Here is a 15,921-nt window from a genome sequence, read left to right as displayed (position 1 = left end):
ATTTTTGGAGAAATAGCCCTTTAGGACTTTGTGGTCTTTAATTGCGATCACATCATGTCAAGAGAGAAGCTTCACTAAGCTGGTGACAATTTGATTATTATATGGAGGGAGATCTTACAAGGCTGGCCTGAACTATTCCAAAAGAAAAGTGTGAGGGGTGGTACCAGCTGTGCATGCAAATAACTTGGCTGGGGGAGCTTGTTTTTATGGTTTTGTATTTCACATCTGCACAGTCCCAAAGTAAATATAGTTCTGTTGTGTACAACTGACTCACAAAACAGTATGTGCATGATTTACCTTTGCTCCAAACCTACAACATATCAAGCTATTCCATCTAGATTATGGAATTCAACCACTCTTGTTGTGTTTTTTTCATTTTAATCACTACCCCTTTACTTCTATCCAGGCAGGTAAAAATGCAGCAAACATTTCTTTTGTCTACCAAGCTGAATTAATGCAGCAAGTATTTAATTTGCTGCTCCAAGCTGCCTGCTTATGAAAACAAGCTAGTATCACTTTTTACAGTGTCATTCAAGACAGATGGATATGATTATAGGCAGCTATATGCTATCCTCTAATCTTCAAAAGACATTGGTCTGCTATTCTATATCCAAAGTGTGTAGCTCAGGAGAGTCTTCCAAAAAGGGAAAATTAAGGTAATAAATAGACTAGTAATGACAGCAAGGAGAGTATAGACAGCTTCTTGTAATCTAAGTTAATTTACATCTCTTTACCGAACTGTATTTTGGCATCATTTGAGTTATCTATGCAGCTGAGTCACTGGAAAGGTTTTTTGGGGTTTGTTTCTTTTTTGTTCTTCAGCAACTTTCAATCTCCACTGATGCATGAAGTCCCAGAGCACCAAGGCAGCAGCACAGACAGTTCGGCAAGCAGTTTGGGAAGCTCTGTCACAGCATGTAAGAAGGTAACTTCTAAGTTTATGTTATATTCAAAGGCAAATATATGCCAGGTTAGAGCTTTGCTTTTTAGCTTTTGTCTTTATTGGGGAATACAAAATTTAACTGATACCTAAAAAAGAAAAGGACTCATGCAGCAAAATAAATTCTGGGTGCTGTTACGGTATCTTGCAATTTTGTCTGCCTGGTCTATACTTGTCTGGTCCCAAAATATGTTGTACATGTATGGGAGATAAACTGCCCCTGAACATTTCTATTTTTCCTCATTATCTGACAATATGAAATAAAAGCAGTGCATAGCGTGAATACCTTCAGGACTGCCCTTCAACAGGTGGCAAGTTTCTGGGACCCAGCCTGAGGGTCCAGAGCTTTGCTTCTCTCAGGTCAATACAATGGAGGGTCCTTCATGAAACAGCTTTTCTGCCTTCTCTCGTATCTGACCGGAAGGGTTCAGCAACCCAGGAGGTAGTATAGATTTGACCGTTGCTGGTTTTGTTGCCTCAAAATGGGTTTATAAGTAGTTATTTAATGTAGAGGAATGGGGGGGGAAGCAGTGCCTGTGTGTGTATGTATGTCATTAGGAGGAGTCAGATACAACCGACATTGTTTTATGCATGTAGGTAATTTCAGTACAACTGAGAATACACAGGTGAAGACCATGGATGCTTCCTTGTACTCCTCCTCCCCAGGGCCAGATTATGGCAGTACAGTCTGAGGGAAGGGAGCACTACCAAAGACCTAGTGAGGAAGGCACGCCATCTTTCATCTCTCACTTTGCAATAACCCTCAGAGCTCTACTGTCTCCCACAGGCATAATTCTAGAGCTGATAAGAAAGCGTTTGTTCTATCACAGAAATGTCATAAAATTTCAGTTCATTCAGTTTTCCCATAATCCTTACTTTTTTTTCATTTTCCTTCCACTGGTAGTAATAATGCTTTCCTTTTGTTTGTTTTTTTTTCAAAATAACAATAATGTATATTTATATATGTAAGCAGAGAGAGAGAAAGATAAAACATGTAGAAGATAAAGATTTGTTTTCCTCATCCTGAAAACCACACTGTGGGTGTGGGGGGTGAGTATTGTCTGTCTACAGAAATTTTGTTAAATGTAAAATCATTGATATAAAAAAGAACTCAATAGACTGATGTGTATGCTGGGACTGGGCTTCTCCAGCTTACCCCAACATGGCTAAAAGACAAAGTGTCAATATTTCATTTGATCAAAGGGTTTGTTTATTTGCAAAAGAATACCTGATTTTTAAAAAATGCTGCTGACTGTAATTGGAATCTTCAAAATGGCAGAAATAGGCAGAAAATCCATTGTGTGGGAGAACATCTTAAATTTTCATTTAATCTCAGCGTTGTCTATTTTATGTACGATTGAAAGACAGTGGCACAGCACTGAGAAGTGCTACCACTGTGTTTACCAATGCTCCCAGCTTCGTCACCTTCAGAAGCACCACTCTCTTTTAAAGGCTAGCCTTTACCACATGATTTAGAGCTGCTTCACCTGCCTGATCCCTTACATTTGAACTTTTCATCGTAACATGAGTCGATTTTATGATTGTCGGCACACTAAAAGAAGTGATTCGCTTCTGCCAACACTTCTGACAAACAGCAGGATATTTTGGGCTTCTTTACAGCATCGTCACAAAATGTGTTACCATTCTTTTTTTGTGTGGAAAAGGATGAAGAATTACCCAAAAATAGGCAAATTTAGCCTCTGTTAGTTACAGTGATTTTTAAGTTAGCTGTGTAATTGGTGGTGGAGTGAAACACTATGGGTTCCTGCTGCAAGGGGACAGTTTAAACAGTTGACTTGCAGGTTTGAGTAATTGTATTTGGCATGAATGGCTCCTGTCAGGAGCCATATGAGATGTGGCCTGTTACTACACAGACCAATCTGAACAAATGCAGAAGATGTGCCCCTTGATATCTCATTTTATTCTGTATGTCCCACTTTCATATCTTTTTTGATGAGTAGTAATTAACCAAAGCAATTAAGATGATCAGCCACGAAGACGCAGATGTTTCATTTGTGGAGCAGAGCCTTTTTAATGTTGTCTCGGTTATAGATATTTACTGTATTTTAATGCCTTATGATCTAAATCAGGGAGCAGGAAGCTGTTACACTAAACTGGTATGCAATATTTTCCTCTGGGAGAGTGACTTTTCTAATCCACACTCTGCTAGAGGCTGATTTAGTTCATTGATTCACAACACACTGAGTAATGCTGATGGCTGAGTCTCTAGATGGGAGTGGAAAACTTTTTTTTAGAACCATGAATTACTGCTGATTTCACATTTAGTGCATGATGCAAATTCATCCTGAATTATTTTCTGAGTGTGATGATCCTGCTCTGAACCAGATATACAGCAGTATAGTGTGTGCAGCTGTTACACATAAGTATGGTCAACGAATCAAGTTCTGCTTTCAGTTGTACCATTGCAAATCAGAAGCAACCTCGCTGAATTCAGCAAAATTGCTAACAATGTATGTCAGTGGGATTGGCCCAGAACTTGTCTCAATTAGGTAAGAATGAAGAGAAGTACAAGATAGGAGGAGGAAATTTTGTCAAGTGATACTGTTTGCCTTAAAAGTGCAGGCTATATAAAAGAAGGATGCTGACTGACTGCTGAAGTAGTACAGGTTTAGGTTTCTTATCCTTTGGTACAGACCAGCTCAGTATATTTTGAAAATATGCTTAAATGCAAAAATGGCAATCAGCATGTACTAGTAGAGTTACACCTCTGAAAAATACCAGTTCTCACATTGCATTTGGTTAATTAATTAGCCCTGTTAATTTAGGCCAGCTCCTCCAAGCACATACGCTTTTGATCATCGCAGTCATACGTTATTTTACTATAAGGACTTCAGTATATTCCTTTAAAAGCATGAATATCTTAGCAAGTTTTATTATAAAGCCGGAGTTTACATATATATAAACACATGCACCTAGTTAACAGGGAGAATTGCCTTACAATAGCGAGATGCTGTAAGAAGTATTGCATTCACTCCTACTGTATGTTTGTCTTTGACCGTGATGATATTGCTGTCTGTTACCAAAGAAATATGCCGAAAAGTTCACATGGCTTCTGTATATGCAGTTTTGCATAGCAGGTGTGCGTAACCCTACTGCGATCAGCATTGCGGGCTGGCCCAAATTACCCTTCCTCCAAAGAAGTACTAATGGGAAGGTTCTGAGCAATAACATGTCTGTAATAGTCCTAATGCAGAAACTTGCATTTCAAAAGGTAGAGTTCAAACTCATCCAAAGTTTACCCCTCATTCCTGCCACCGCTTATTCAGATGTCACCTTCCGTCTCCCGAACACCATTCACACGTGTAAAACCAGACCATACGCAAGGAGGCCTCTCCCACATGTTCCTGCATGCCTCCCTTTCCCACAGCGCTGTCTTTTCTGAGTAATTTCCAGAGGCTTTCCAGATGACTTTGGGCCAACCTGTATTCCTTAGATTGCTCACCTCTGCCAGCGTCTGCTGCGCGGACTCAGGTATATCGGGTTTTGTTTTTGTCACCCGTCTTCTTCAAATCCAAATGCTGCACATTATTTTCTCCAACCTCCAGTAGTAAAAATGTTATGCCTATTTCACCCTTCTTCACATTTCTGGCTGCATTCTCAAGTGCATGTGTGAAACTACTTACGCACACATGAGAGCAGAATCTGGCTCAGGGAAAGCATCATCCTACTAACGTTGTTCATCTCCTTGAGGTTACTTAAAAATCACATGCTGTCCAAAACTTCCATGTAATAATTTCTACCCTTGGCTTCAAAGTCTGTTATGAAAAGCTGCATACAAAAATTAAATGTACTATAAAGCCTTGCAACTTATAAACCATGCTGGAGTGACCCAAGCTTGGCAACTATGACCTGCCCCGACTGAAACATTTGTTCAGGAGAGTTATTTCTTCTGTTGGTGCTTTACCAGTATTTGCTTCCTGATAAAAACATCCTCTGAGAGAAAGATAGAGCTACCAAGGGTCATATAACATCCCACAGGAGGAAAACTATGTGAAGTTTGGACTGCCCGGCTCATTTCATGGGTTTATCATCTACAATATACATCTGCTATGATTTAGCTGTTCTGAAATGTTGGGTGTGCACACCAAATCCTTATGAGACAAAGAGTAGTACCAAGGATTTCTGCAGCTTGTTTCTGCGTGATAATTTCTGCCTATTCCAGTTTCTCAGAAACTGTCTGAGATGTGGGAAAGAAAGATCTAAAGTGATTAAGGCTGAAGACAAATTCACTGTCATTTTTAAGGAAATGAAACAAGACTGCTTGTTACAGCAAAAGCTATTTGAGCTAAAGAGAACTGTTTCCTATGTATGCAAAATTATGTCTTAACAGGTAATTAGAACTTCAACCCTTGAGGATGAGAAGATCTAGAATCAGATTAAATCTGAAAACATATATATATGTAGATATGTGTGTGTGTGCATGCATGTATATGTTCAATTCTTTATCTTCATAAAAGCCTCAGAGGATGGTAGTTTTTGGAAAGGAAGAAAAAAATGCTTGATTCTAGATTTTACCAACCAGTTTATAACGGTTCAGTATTTCCACACTTGAAAACATTTCTTAAAAAAAAAAAAAAAAACAAACAACAAAGAACAGTTTATAACACTAACAGGAAATTGTTTCTTTGGGATATGAAACATATTATTTTCCCCATCTAGTCTCAGAGTTAGTTATGGTGGCAGGAATCTTTTTGCACTGAGACAGGAGGTTATAAAATTTATTGAGTGCAGAGTTATTCAACTGATAAACAAGATTAGCTAGCAGCCCCCAAGAAGAGACTGGTGCTGATGTGAAGCATTCATGAGCCTTTGTCATTCTCAGAACAAAGTCCCTGGACACTGTGTTTTTTCTGAGAATTTTGTGAACCCTAAATTTGTATTCTGAAGCTTTCTGGAAGAAATCCCATAGCAGGGCTGGAGTACTGAGAAACAACCACCACAAAGGTGCAAAGCCTTTGTGGAGGGCACCGAAGAAGGGCACTGAAGCAGGCCAAACTTATGGACTGCGGTGTTCCCCATTACCTCCTCATCCATCTTCTGCCGACTTCTATTCAGAAATCAATACAGAATAATACAGGGAGTACAGTATTAGCTATCTAACTGGCTTTCTGCCAGAAAGATAAAAATTAGAGTGGGTGTTAGTCTGTGAGTGGTAATAAGCTTACTCCTGGATTGCCCCTGAGCATTAGAAAATTGTGTCAACTGGCCAGATCAGCTTTCCACAGTCATTCGTCTTCCCTGAGAAATGAAGAGGCCTCACAAGTTCTTCTCATTTCTCTTCCTAAGGAAGGGATCTAGGCTTATGGATCAAGTGTTCCTGAATGCAAAGAAAATGTTCCTGTCAATGCAAAACATGCAGTAAGGTAAAGGAAAGTACTGTGGATAGATTTTTTTTCCAGGTAGAGCAACAATTTTATATTTTAAAGTATCATTATTAAAATAAAAGGCTAAAGAGCTAAAGTACACTCTATTTCCGTGTAATGCAAGAATTGCAAGAAGTACAAATAAAATATACATCCATTTCACAAACGTACTTCTTAACATTGAAGATGATAAGCCATATAAAATGTTCAATAAGTAGCATCATTGTTGCAGCTATTCTTTTCCTGCTGTTACACAGTTGTCTTAAAAATGCTAAGGGTCTCTCTTTTTCATGGAAGAATATTAGTACAGAGGCAGCAAGTAAGGTATTCAGTTCAATCTAAGCATCAGACTTGCAAAACTGGCTTTGCCTTTTTATAGTCTACAGATATCTGTAGCCCCATTTTGGTTTTGTTTGAGGCATAAGCTGTAGGACTGAGTCGACATAGATTACACGCAAAGTTTTGGTCTCAGGGTACTGACTGAGCTCAGTACTCATTACAGCAGGTCTTAAGTACTTTAGCTTCTCAGAAAGCTGAAAAATGTGTTTAAGAAGACAGAGTTTGTAGCCTAGGCAGTCTCAGAAATGAGGCTGCTGGCAGAATAAATAGTACCGATCTGTTGTGGAGAGAGATACAGTAAATCATAAAGGCTGCAAGTTTGTGCACTCTGGTATAATTAAATAATTAGTTTTCCCAACATCTACGTTTATCACTTTAACACAGAACAAAACTCCTAGCAATATTTTCTGATAAAAATGTTGGGTTTAGGCATCTCCTTTAAGTATCTCTGAGGTCTTTCCGTTCTGAAAGAAAGTAGGCTAATACTTTAGGGGATACATAAATCGCTTGATTTAAGGTGCATTAACTGGACATGTCCAAAAGGAACAGGGGTCCCAGTCTTGCCCCCAAAAAATTTTGTAGGCAAGATTTCCTTTTAGTTACAACAATAGAGTTCAGGCCCCCAAAGCACAGTAGGACTGAGTAAATTTTTTAATTATCTTTAACTATTTTTAACTATTTTAACAGATTCTCTGCAGTAACAGTCTGCTAGAATCAACAGACTACTGGCTGCAGAATCAGAGGACACCATGCCAAATTGGCTTTCTGGAAGACAAGTCAGAAAGCAACTGTGCCTCAGTAAGTACTCGCTGTAATCTCCTCTGGGGAAAAGTCCATTGAGAGTTATTTGGGTAGGGTGTGGGGCCGACCACAGTACACGTTAAACTAAAAAAAGTCAATGACTAACTGACACTGAAATTATAGCAATCTATCTATAGTTTCTGTGATTTCCAGCTTTCTGTTAAAAGCAAACATACAAAGCAAAAATGCATACAGTTTTCTATACAGAGCACATTAATAAAGATTACTGCGGAGTTTTCCCCACATTTGGCCTTCAGACTTTGTGGCCCTCCATATTTTTTTAAGTTCATAATCTGCAACTGATAAGAGAGAAAAATAAGCCAAAGAGAAAATGATCCCAAACCGTAACTTGTTAAGTGGCAGGTTGGAAAAAGCAGATGTCTAAAAGGCTGCTCAATGTTCTCGAAGGCATAGAGATACAATTAAAGAGAAAACTCTTTCCATATTAGATGAGGAGAAGTTGCTAAAGAACTCAAACAGAATTATTTTACATTTGAAATGAAATTTAAATCTCACTATTGTGGGTTATAATGCAATTAAGAACAGCTTTTGGTTAAGAGCGTACATGAAGAAATAGGAGTTATGTTGCTTTACACACTATCTAAATGAAACTGGATGAAGTACATTGCTATGATTTAGCTATGATGGTTTTTATTTGATGAAGGACTCCGGAGAGCAGATCCTTACTCAGAATCCCATTTGATTGCTACTCCCTGGCCCCAGTGAGCCAACAAGGGCTTTAGAAAAGAGCAGTTTTATCTCAGACGAAAGGTTTCCAGCACTGCTTGTGCTGCACATAACCTAAAGGCCAGCTGAGGGCTCTAATGGAGTCTGCTGGGATTCCCTCAAGGACGTGGCCATTTCAGCTCTAGCTGATGAAACCAGATGCCTGCTGTCAAGAAACTGAATCTCCATCCCATGGTGGCGATGGCCGGAGGCTTTGTGTCTTGCCTGGGGGTGATGCAGCGTGCTTGAGAACAGCAGGAGTGATACAACAGTGTAATTGCAGCAGTTGAAATCTAGGAATATGGTCAAAGGTTATAGGGCTCAACTCACTGTCATGCTGTCCACTGACTATCGGTTTCCACAAGACACGGTGAGCAAAATACACAACCTAATCAGAATGTGCTAGTGAGCAACCATACAAGGTATGGGGCGAGAAACTAAACAGACTCCTCTGTGTATTTTGGATGAGGCTGGGTGAAACAAGGAAGGAGATATTAAGGAGTAACATTCAGTGGTACTGATTTCCTAGACTCCCAAAACTAGACAGACAGCAGTTTCCTGTTCTTTGAGCATTCTGCATGTATTCTCCCAAGCAAAAAGGTCACAATATTAGGAAGTACAAACATTGTTCAGCTGCAGCTGAAATGCTGTCACTTGAACAGTATCCTGAACACATTCTTAACCAGAATGGGGTCATCAGGCAGGTAATCAGTAGTATCCTTGTTGTTTTATATAGGAAAGGATTGCTTCTAATGTAGAAAACATTGACCACAGTCACTTGGATTTACTATTTAGTATTTCATATCCTAAAAAGAGGCTTATTTTCTCAGAGGAAATGATTACTCCAAATAATAATATAAAAACGAATTATGTCTTACTTTTTGGTATGTTGAGCTTTGACTTTATTCTTCATGTTTCTTTGAATCTTATAGGAAATTATCTCTGATAGGATGGAGCTGCCGAGAAAAGACAGCTTGTTAAAGCAAGTCTATACTCAGATTTGATTTAAAAATACCCCGTATAGCTGCTTGACACAAACTTTTCCTCTTGAAAGCACAGATCAGGTTTCATCTTAGCCCTGGTCAGTCACCTTGTAGTGAAAATAAGCATTACTCTTACCATTCTGCAGATGTGAGAAAAGAGGCAGAAGTACTGGAATGGCTTTTCATTACAATCCCAGAAGGAGATTCTGAGATAGGGGTTTTCAGCAAGTCACAGACCCAAATCTCACCCATGCTGAATGCCCACAGTTTTCCCTGGCAAAGTCATACAAGGCGATAATTTTCTTTTAATCCCCTCCTTGTCAAAGAAAAGACAAACAAGACAAAGCTCTTTCCTAAGAAAACAGTTTATGTTACTATAGTGTGATGGTGTAGTTCTGCTTGTAGACAGAGGGTGGGCAAAGGTGCTCCGTGAGGCTTCCAGGGTACAGAACTGCCCCATGGTTCCTAATGCCATCCTAAACTACAAGACCCTGACTGACCCCTTTTTTACATGGGAGAAGTATTGGGATATGCTTTGAAACAAGGTCTGCCAAGTCATCTTCTCCCATTGCCTACTCCTTGCGTAGCGTGCATATGGGACGGTCAGCTTTCCCTGTATGGCTTTCTGAACACAGTGTCAACTCTACACACACAAAAAGTTTCACAATTTTCAAAGCAAAATTTCAGTACCTAGTTGATTCTGCAATTTACAGTTATCGCTATAGAAGAAAAGAGATTATATTGAAAGAATTTTGTATTAACGAGATTGAAGTGAAATGTAAAATAATATATTAAGTGAAACTAAAATATCATATATAGAGAGCATTAATTTAGAAGCTAAGAAGTTAAATATTATTTTGGAACATCGCTGTTCACATCAAGAGAAAAGGTATTTGGTGGCCTGGAAGCTTAGTTCTTGTTCTGTTCCTGGAAGTTACGCTTTTGACTTACTGTTAAACAGTTACCCATAAACTGTTAGGAGCAGAACTGAAGTTTTGTTCATATTCCTGGTTAATTTATTCTGAGTGGCAGTACAGTACAGAATTTTAATTTGGGTGCCTAAAAAGTTGCACAACTAATGTAAATACAAGCAGTAAACTAGAAAACTTTGACATTAATCATCAAACTTGATATGCGCATCAGAGTGTAAGCACATATATTTATTTTTCTTCAGAATTGCTCTCCCCACCTTAGATACGTGGGTGGCTCATTTGGCTGTGCACAGTACATGGGCAAACCAGGGAACGGGGAATACTTAACCACTATGCAAGGATTAAGCATTAGTTCAGTATCATACTCGGAACCTGCAAAGCATTTCATTCTGAGTCCTTTCCAATGACTGACACTGAACGAGCAGAAGCTGCAGGAATGAGGGAGGAAGGAAGGATGTGAACACGGAACAGTTTCCCCAACTTCTCAATTAGCAAACAAACCAGACTGCCCTTAGCAGAAAATACGTTCTATCTTCTCTTTCATGTGGAAGATTTTATAAATTGCTGTTGCCAGTGGTGCCAGAGATGTTTTAATCAAACTGCCTCTGCAAGTTGTCATTAGGTTTGCAGAATGAAAAAAGCAGTCTCAAATGTACTATATCATTAACGGTTGCTTTTCCCACAGATAGCTGGTAATACATTTAGTTATAGTGTTTAGTTTTCATTTGGAAGAGTTCATGTTTAGTTATATAATCTTACTGTAACTCTAAATGCAACAAGGACATATGAACATAGCTTTCATAAATGTTATATTCATTATGTCCCATTACATATTAGCGCAGTTAGTACGAGTAAAAATAGGCTCATGGCTGTCCTACGTATGCTCACCAAGTATACAAACGTTAATGTATTAAAACGCTAAACATTTAACTTTGTTATAGCAGACTCCTTTTTCAAAGAGAGAATTTTTTTTGAGCAGAACAGGCATTTTGGTACATGTAATAGTCCATTCATTTCCAAACTGGTTAATGAAAATGTAGCCATTATGATATGAAAATAATAAATTGTGTTAGAGGAACAATATTTCATATTTGCTTAAGTTGGAAATCTTCTCCCAAGCTCTGAAAATTGTTATTTCAAGTTCTGGTACCCCACCGTAACAGAAGAAATGCTAGTGTGTCCATATTTAGTCCAATGTTTCTGGTCATCTGCAAGGATGAACAATAAAAATCATAGGGAGAAAGAACAGCGAGATGTGGTGTCTGTTGTCCATTTTTATGCCAGTTTAGTGGTACGTTGGCGAGTTGTCTATGGAAAGAAGTGTTATATGTATAATGAGTGAGTATGATGTGAACAGGGTTTGAAAGATTGTCTTGTCCTCACTTCCCTTTTCTGCTTTCTGTACATACTATTCTTGTCCAATTCTCTGTGTTTACATTTAGGAAATCAGGTTAGATACACTGGGATTGAGTCCAGGGGGCCAGGGCTAACTGTCTTAGGTTATTAGGGCTTTCTAGGCAGACTTCCCGCAGAGGCTAGGCAGGAAGGGGCAGCTGAAAGAGAGTTCCGTGTGCTTGAAGTGAAGGCAGAGTGGGAGAGAGTGAAGGTAAATCCTAGGTAGTAGTGCTGTTTGTTTTCATTTCTGTATTGGAATAAAACATCCTACCAGCTCTCTTTAAAACGTCCCTGGGTTGAAGTGTGCTGCCCTTCTTTTTTCAGATGACCCTATCTGATTTTGCCACGCTGTCTGCTTAAAAAGGTTAAACTCCCTCAAAGAACTACTTCTACACCGATGTTACGAGTGTTTTTTTCCTCTTCAGAGAATATTGGAGTAATTGCTAAACATGAAATTAAACTTAGTTCAATTAACAATGATACTGTTTAGCAGCAGTTTACTGCTGCAGATTAGAATACATAGTTTCATGCTAATATCGTAATTAGATAGTATAAATTTTAGAGGTAGTTTAATTATGGAAGTCTTGTTTTGTTTGTTTCCGCTGAATGAGAACTTAATCAAAATCCACCTAATAGAATAAAATACATGGATTCATGAGACATAATCATTCATAAGCTGCACATAGTGACTTATAAATGTAATTAAAATACCTGTAATGTGACATTCGTATTACCCCATGGAGAGACCTCATAAAATAACTGTAGTTTCACATACATATATATACTTTTGTCCACTCCCTTATTGCCAACTATCTTTCTCTGGACCTACATCAAATGTTCTCTGCTTTGGACATGCTTTTAAGCAAACCTTATTTGAAAAGAAAAAAATGATAAATACTTTGTTCCTACTTTCCCTCCAACGATCTAGATTATTTAATTACCAGTACTGAACATTTGTGGTTGGCTTATGTTAGTCCAAGTTAAGAAATTTAAATTCTTCCTTAATTAGATGATTTATAGTTTCTTCTAGCATTGGACTCTCCTAAAGTGCAAAGTCTTAATCTTGTACACAGAAAAGTCACTTATGATTCTTCTTAGCAGTTCCTAAGACTTGACATTTTTCTTTTCAATGCCTGTGCAATAAGCATCAACATGATTAAGGTGGTATTGCCACGCTGCTAAAGTTCTATCTTAATTGTCTTTTAGGAATTCTTAATGAAAAGAATAATTTAAAAAAAAAGTAGGATACAAAGCAAAACAAGAAAAAAGATGGTATTATAGTCCTGCAAGACATTTGGCATTCATTTACCTCAAGATGCATAAATCATAGCAGTGAATTTTCCAGAAATTCTCTGGACTTTCACACTCTGGACTGGCAACAGATAGAAAAACCGTTAGAAATTATATTTGCACTGAAGAAAGATTTTCTCTCAAAATGGTCCTAGACTCCAATAACCTCCGCACAAAATGCAACATCATGCCCTCTCCCTCTTCACATGACCATCTTGTCCCAACACGGAGGCTGGGAAGCAGGCCTTCCTGCTCCACACAGCCTAACAAGGAATTGCACTTGAGAACTGCTCATCTAGGAAAATACACCCTTCCCTTCCCAAGCAGTGTGCCTCCGTGTGAGGGGTAATGGCGTTTCCAGACTTCGGCAGAAATGCTGCAAACTTTTTGTCAAGTATCCCAGAGATGTGGAAACACAAACTTTACACCATTAAATGGCAGTGATAGATATGGAAGGTGGAATATCTCTGCTTTTCAATTAAAGCAATAAAAAACAGTGCTCTTTTTTTACTTTAGCATAACAAGATACCACTTTTTAAAGAATCAGGATGTGTCAAGGGCTCTAAAGCTCATTTTAAAATTATTTTATGTCTCCTTATAGCTGAAAAAAAATCTGGCTTTGCAGGCAGATGGGTGAGAGAACCGCTTCAATAAAGGGTTTAAAGATTTGAAACATTCTTGAAATAGTCCAGCAACTTTTCCGCTTGCAAGTACTCCTACTCTGTAACAACATAAATGCTCACACCAGAATACTCCATACAAGTATGCGTATAATGTAGGCTATATGCATAGACATACGCAGCAGTATATTGGTTAGATCCAGCCCAAGGGAGCAGCAGGAACACATGGCCAAAGTAGAGGGAAAGGGAAAGGACGGCCGCCCAAACTTTGGTCAAATTCAGTCTTGTTAAAGTACCTTCTCATTTAAGCGTTGGCTGCTTTTGTCTGACCCCGTGCCACTTGCACTTTTTCTCCAAGTTGTCTGATGAGTGCTGGTGGTAGCGCAAAGGAGAGTGGAGGACAGCATGACTAGGGAAGTGGGGATGGTGGAGACAGTAACCAGCAGCCGGGTGGGCTTATGCCACATGGAAGAACACTAATCCATCCGCAGCGCAGGAGGAGGAGGAATTGCAGCTTGGGGTTGTTAGCTGTCTAGTTTAGTAGGGGAGAACTTCCCCAGTCTAGCAGACAAACATTAGCATCTCAAGGAAAGGAAGCAATGCTTATATTAGTAAAGGGTGGCAAGGCTGTTGGCTTGGTGAGAAATAAAACAGGTTGTTAAGAGAGCAAACAGGTGATGTAATTATGGATCATGTTGTCTATGATCTCTCCATTTACTAATGAAGAATGTCATTTTGCCGTCATAGCAGCTGGATTTTCAGAACTGGCTGCTCACCTCGCTACTCCGTAGCTTCGCTGTCCTAAGCAAATACCTAAGCACTGTCAATATCATCGCAGTTTAGCCATCAAGCTTTTAAACAGGTTCAGGAGGAGGTTAAGGATGTCATTACACACTAATTGGAGCTGGTCACATCAGGGCTTCTGTGGTCTTACCTCCTCCTCCAGCCCCTACTTCATCTTTTTTACTGCCCTGACATTTGTACAAACGTGCAGTAAGTCGGTTCAGAGACAAAAGTAACTATGAAATTAAGAAATTAGTTTTTCTGGCCAGTGCTTCCTTGAATCATCTCACCGTATTGTCAGACAAATGCCAGTGCTCACTCAAGTGATGGAACAAAAACATCCAGGAAAGAGCTCCCACAAATTAATTCAAACTGAATGATAACATATGCAGAAAGGGAAAATCCTTGGCAAAGTGTATTTTGAGGGGAAAAAGAGAGCAGCTTTCAGTTGAATTAAAGTAGATTATGAGTGGTTTTCATTCATTTCTTCGCTCAAGTCTTTTGAAGGATTTGACACTACGTATCTTTAGATGTTTAGGTACAAATATACAGATTTATATTTTACATCGGTCTTTGATACTAGACTTACTTCCAGGTAACTTGCTAACAATAGTGCGGACACTGGGTCAGAGTGTTGAAATCTAAGCACTGGGACATTTTGTATCTCTTAATCAGGGCCGCTATCTCCCATGTGTTCTCCAGAGTCTCCAAAGGATGAAAGCATGCCCTTACTGAAGGGTGGAGATCTAGTCTTACAGAGTTCAGAAAGGAGGATGTTTCTTCCCAGGATTGGTAGTAGTCAACAAGGCCTTTTATACAGCCAAGTATGGAAGTGCAATCTTGAATCCCGAAGGAGAGGTTTTTTTGTTTGTTGGGTTTTTTAAATCAAAACCATATGTGTGTTCCTGAATAGTGACCGTACATAGCTGAAACAACTGTTTTGTTTTATTGTGTTTGAATGAAGATTTACGTTTCCTAGTAAACGTAGCAAAGCCCTATTTGCCTGCATAAAATAGACAGACCTACATACTAAGATGTTTGCCCTCCCTCGTGAGGTTGCATGCGCACCCTCAGCAGTATGTCATATAGACAGACGATTACAAGAGTGTTTATTGTACCTTTCACTCAGCAATTAGTCAACCATCTTCAAGAACAGCATTGTCTCTTTCAGAAATCAAAATCCATCCACTGCTTTCCAGATTTAAGCCATAATTACTAGAGGTATTTTTAGTTTTAAGTCCCATCTTCCTATTCAGCCTGACGATACCTTAATTATATCCTGACAAGGAGCAGGAATCAACAGCTGCAGGCTAAATTGTGGCGTTGAGTCTTAGTCCTTTCTCAGGCATGTGTGGGTGTTCATGCTGCTGCGGTAAGGAATTGTACCTTCCAGAGAGCCCCGCTCTTGCTTGCACAGAGAAGTAGGAAACCCTCCTCTTCACCAATTACTCTCTGCCTTACGGAGCACAGTGCAGGCAGACTGAGCACTAGTTTAAAAGCCCTCTGAAAGGATTACTTGTATAATCTGTAAAATATGTTTCTCTTTTTGCTCTTGTACATACTTGGCTCTGAAATATATATCTTCACGTACGAGCTAATGTTAAGGCAGAAATTAAATATGCCCTTAAAGGGTTGTATTTCCACATTTTCAGTACCACACATGTATTTGATACAGCAGCCAAAAGCTGCCTCATGAATTTTGGGGCAGGGAAGATTGACAATAGATTT

The 15,921-nt window shown here is 39.1% G+C and overlaps 1 protein-coding gene across 3 annotated transcripts in view; it reads left to right on the top strand.

The window, feature by feature from the left end:
- The first annotated feature begins 841 nt into the window (after nucleotides 1-841).
- The window catches only part of SPHKAP (SPHK1 interactor, AKAP domain containing), a 54,353-nt gene continuing 39,273 nt past the window's right edge, over nucleotides 842-15,921 (top strand). For all 3 annotated transcript variants that reach the window (XM_009325074.1, XM_009325075.1, XM_009325073.1), the window contains exons 1-2: nucleotides 842-925; nucleotides 7,351-7,461. In XM_009325074.1, coding sequence (XP_009323349.1) covers nucleotides 842-925; nucleotides 7,351-7,461 — 195 coding nt within the window. The remainder of the gene's footprint in view (nucleotides 926-7,350; nucleotides 7,462-15,921) is intronic.

This window comes from Pygoscelis adeliae, unplaced genomic scaffold (genome assembly GCF_000699105.1).
Source record: "Pygoscelis adeliae isolate BGI_AS28 unplaced genomic scaffold, ASM69910v1 Scaffold155, whole genome shotgun sequence".
Taxonomy (NCBI): Eukaryota; Metazoa; Chordata; class Aves; order Sphenisciformes; family Spheniscidae; genus Pygoscelis; species Pygoscelis adeliae.
This window is presented reverse-complemented; position numbering and strand designations above follow the sequence as displayed.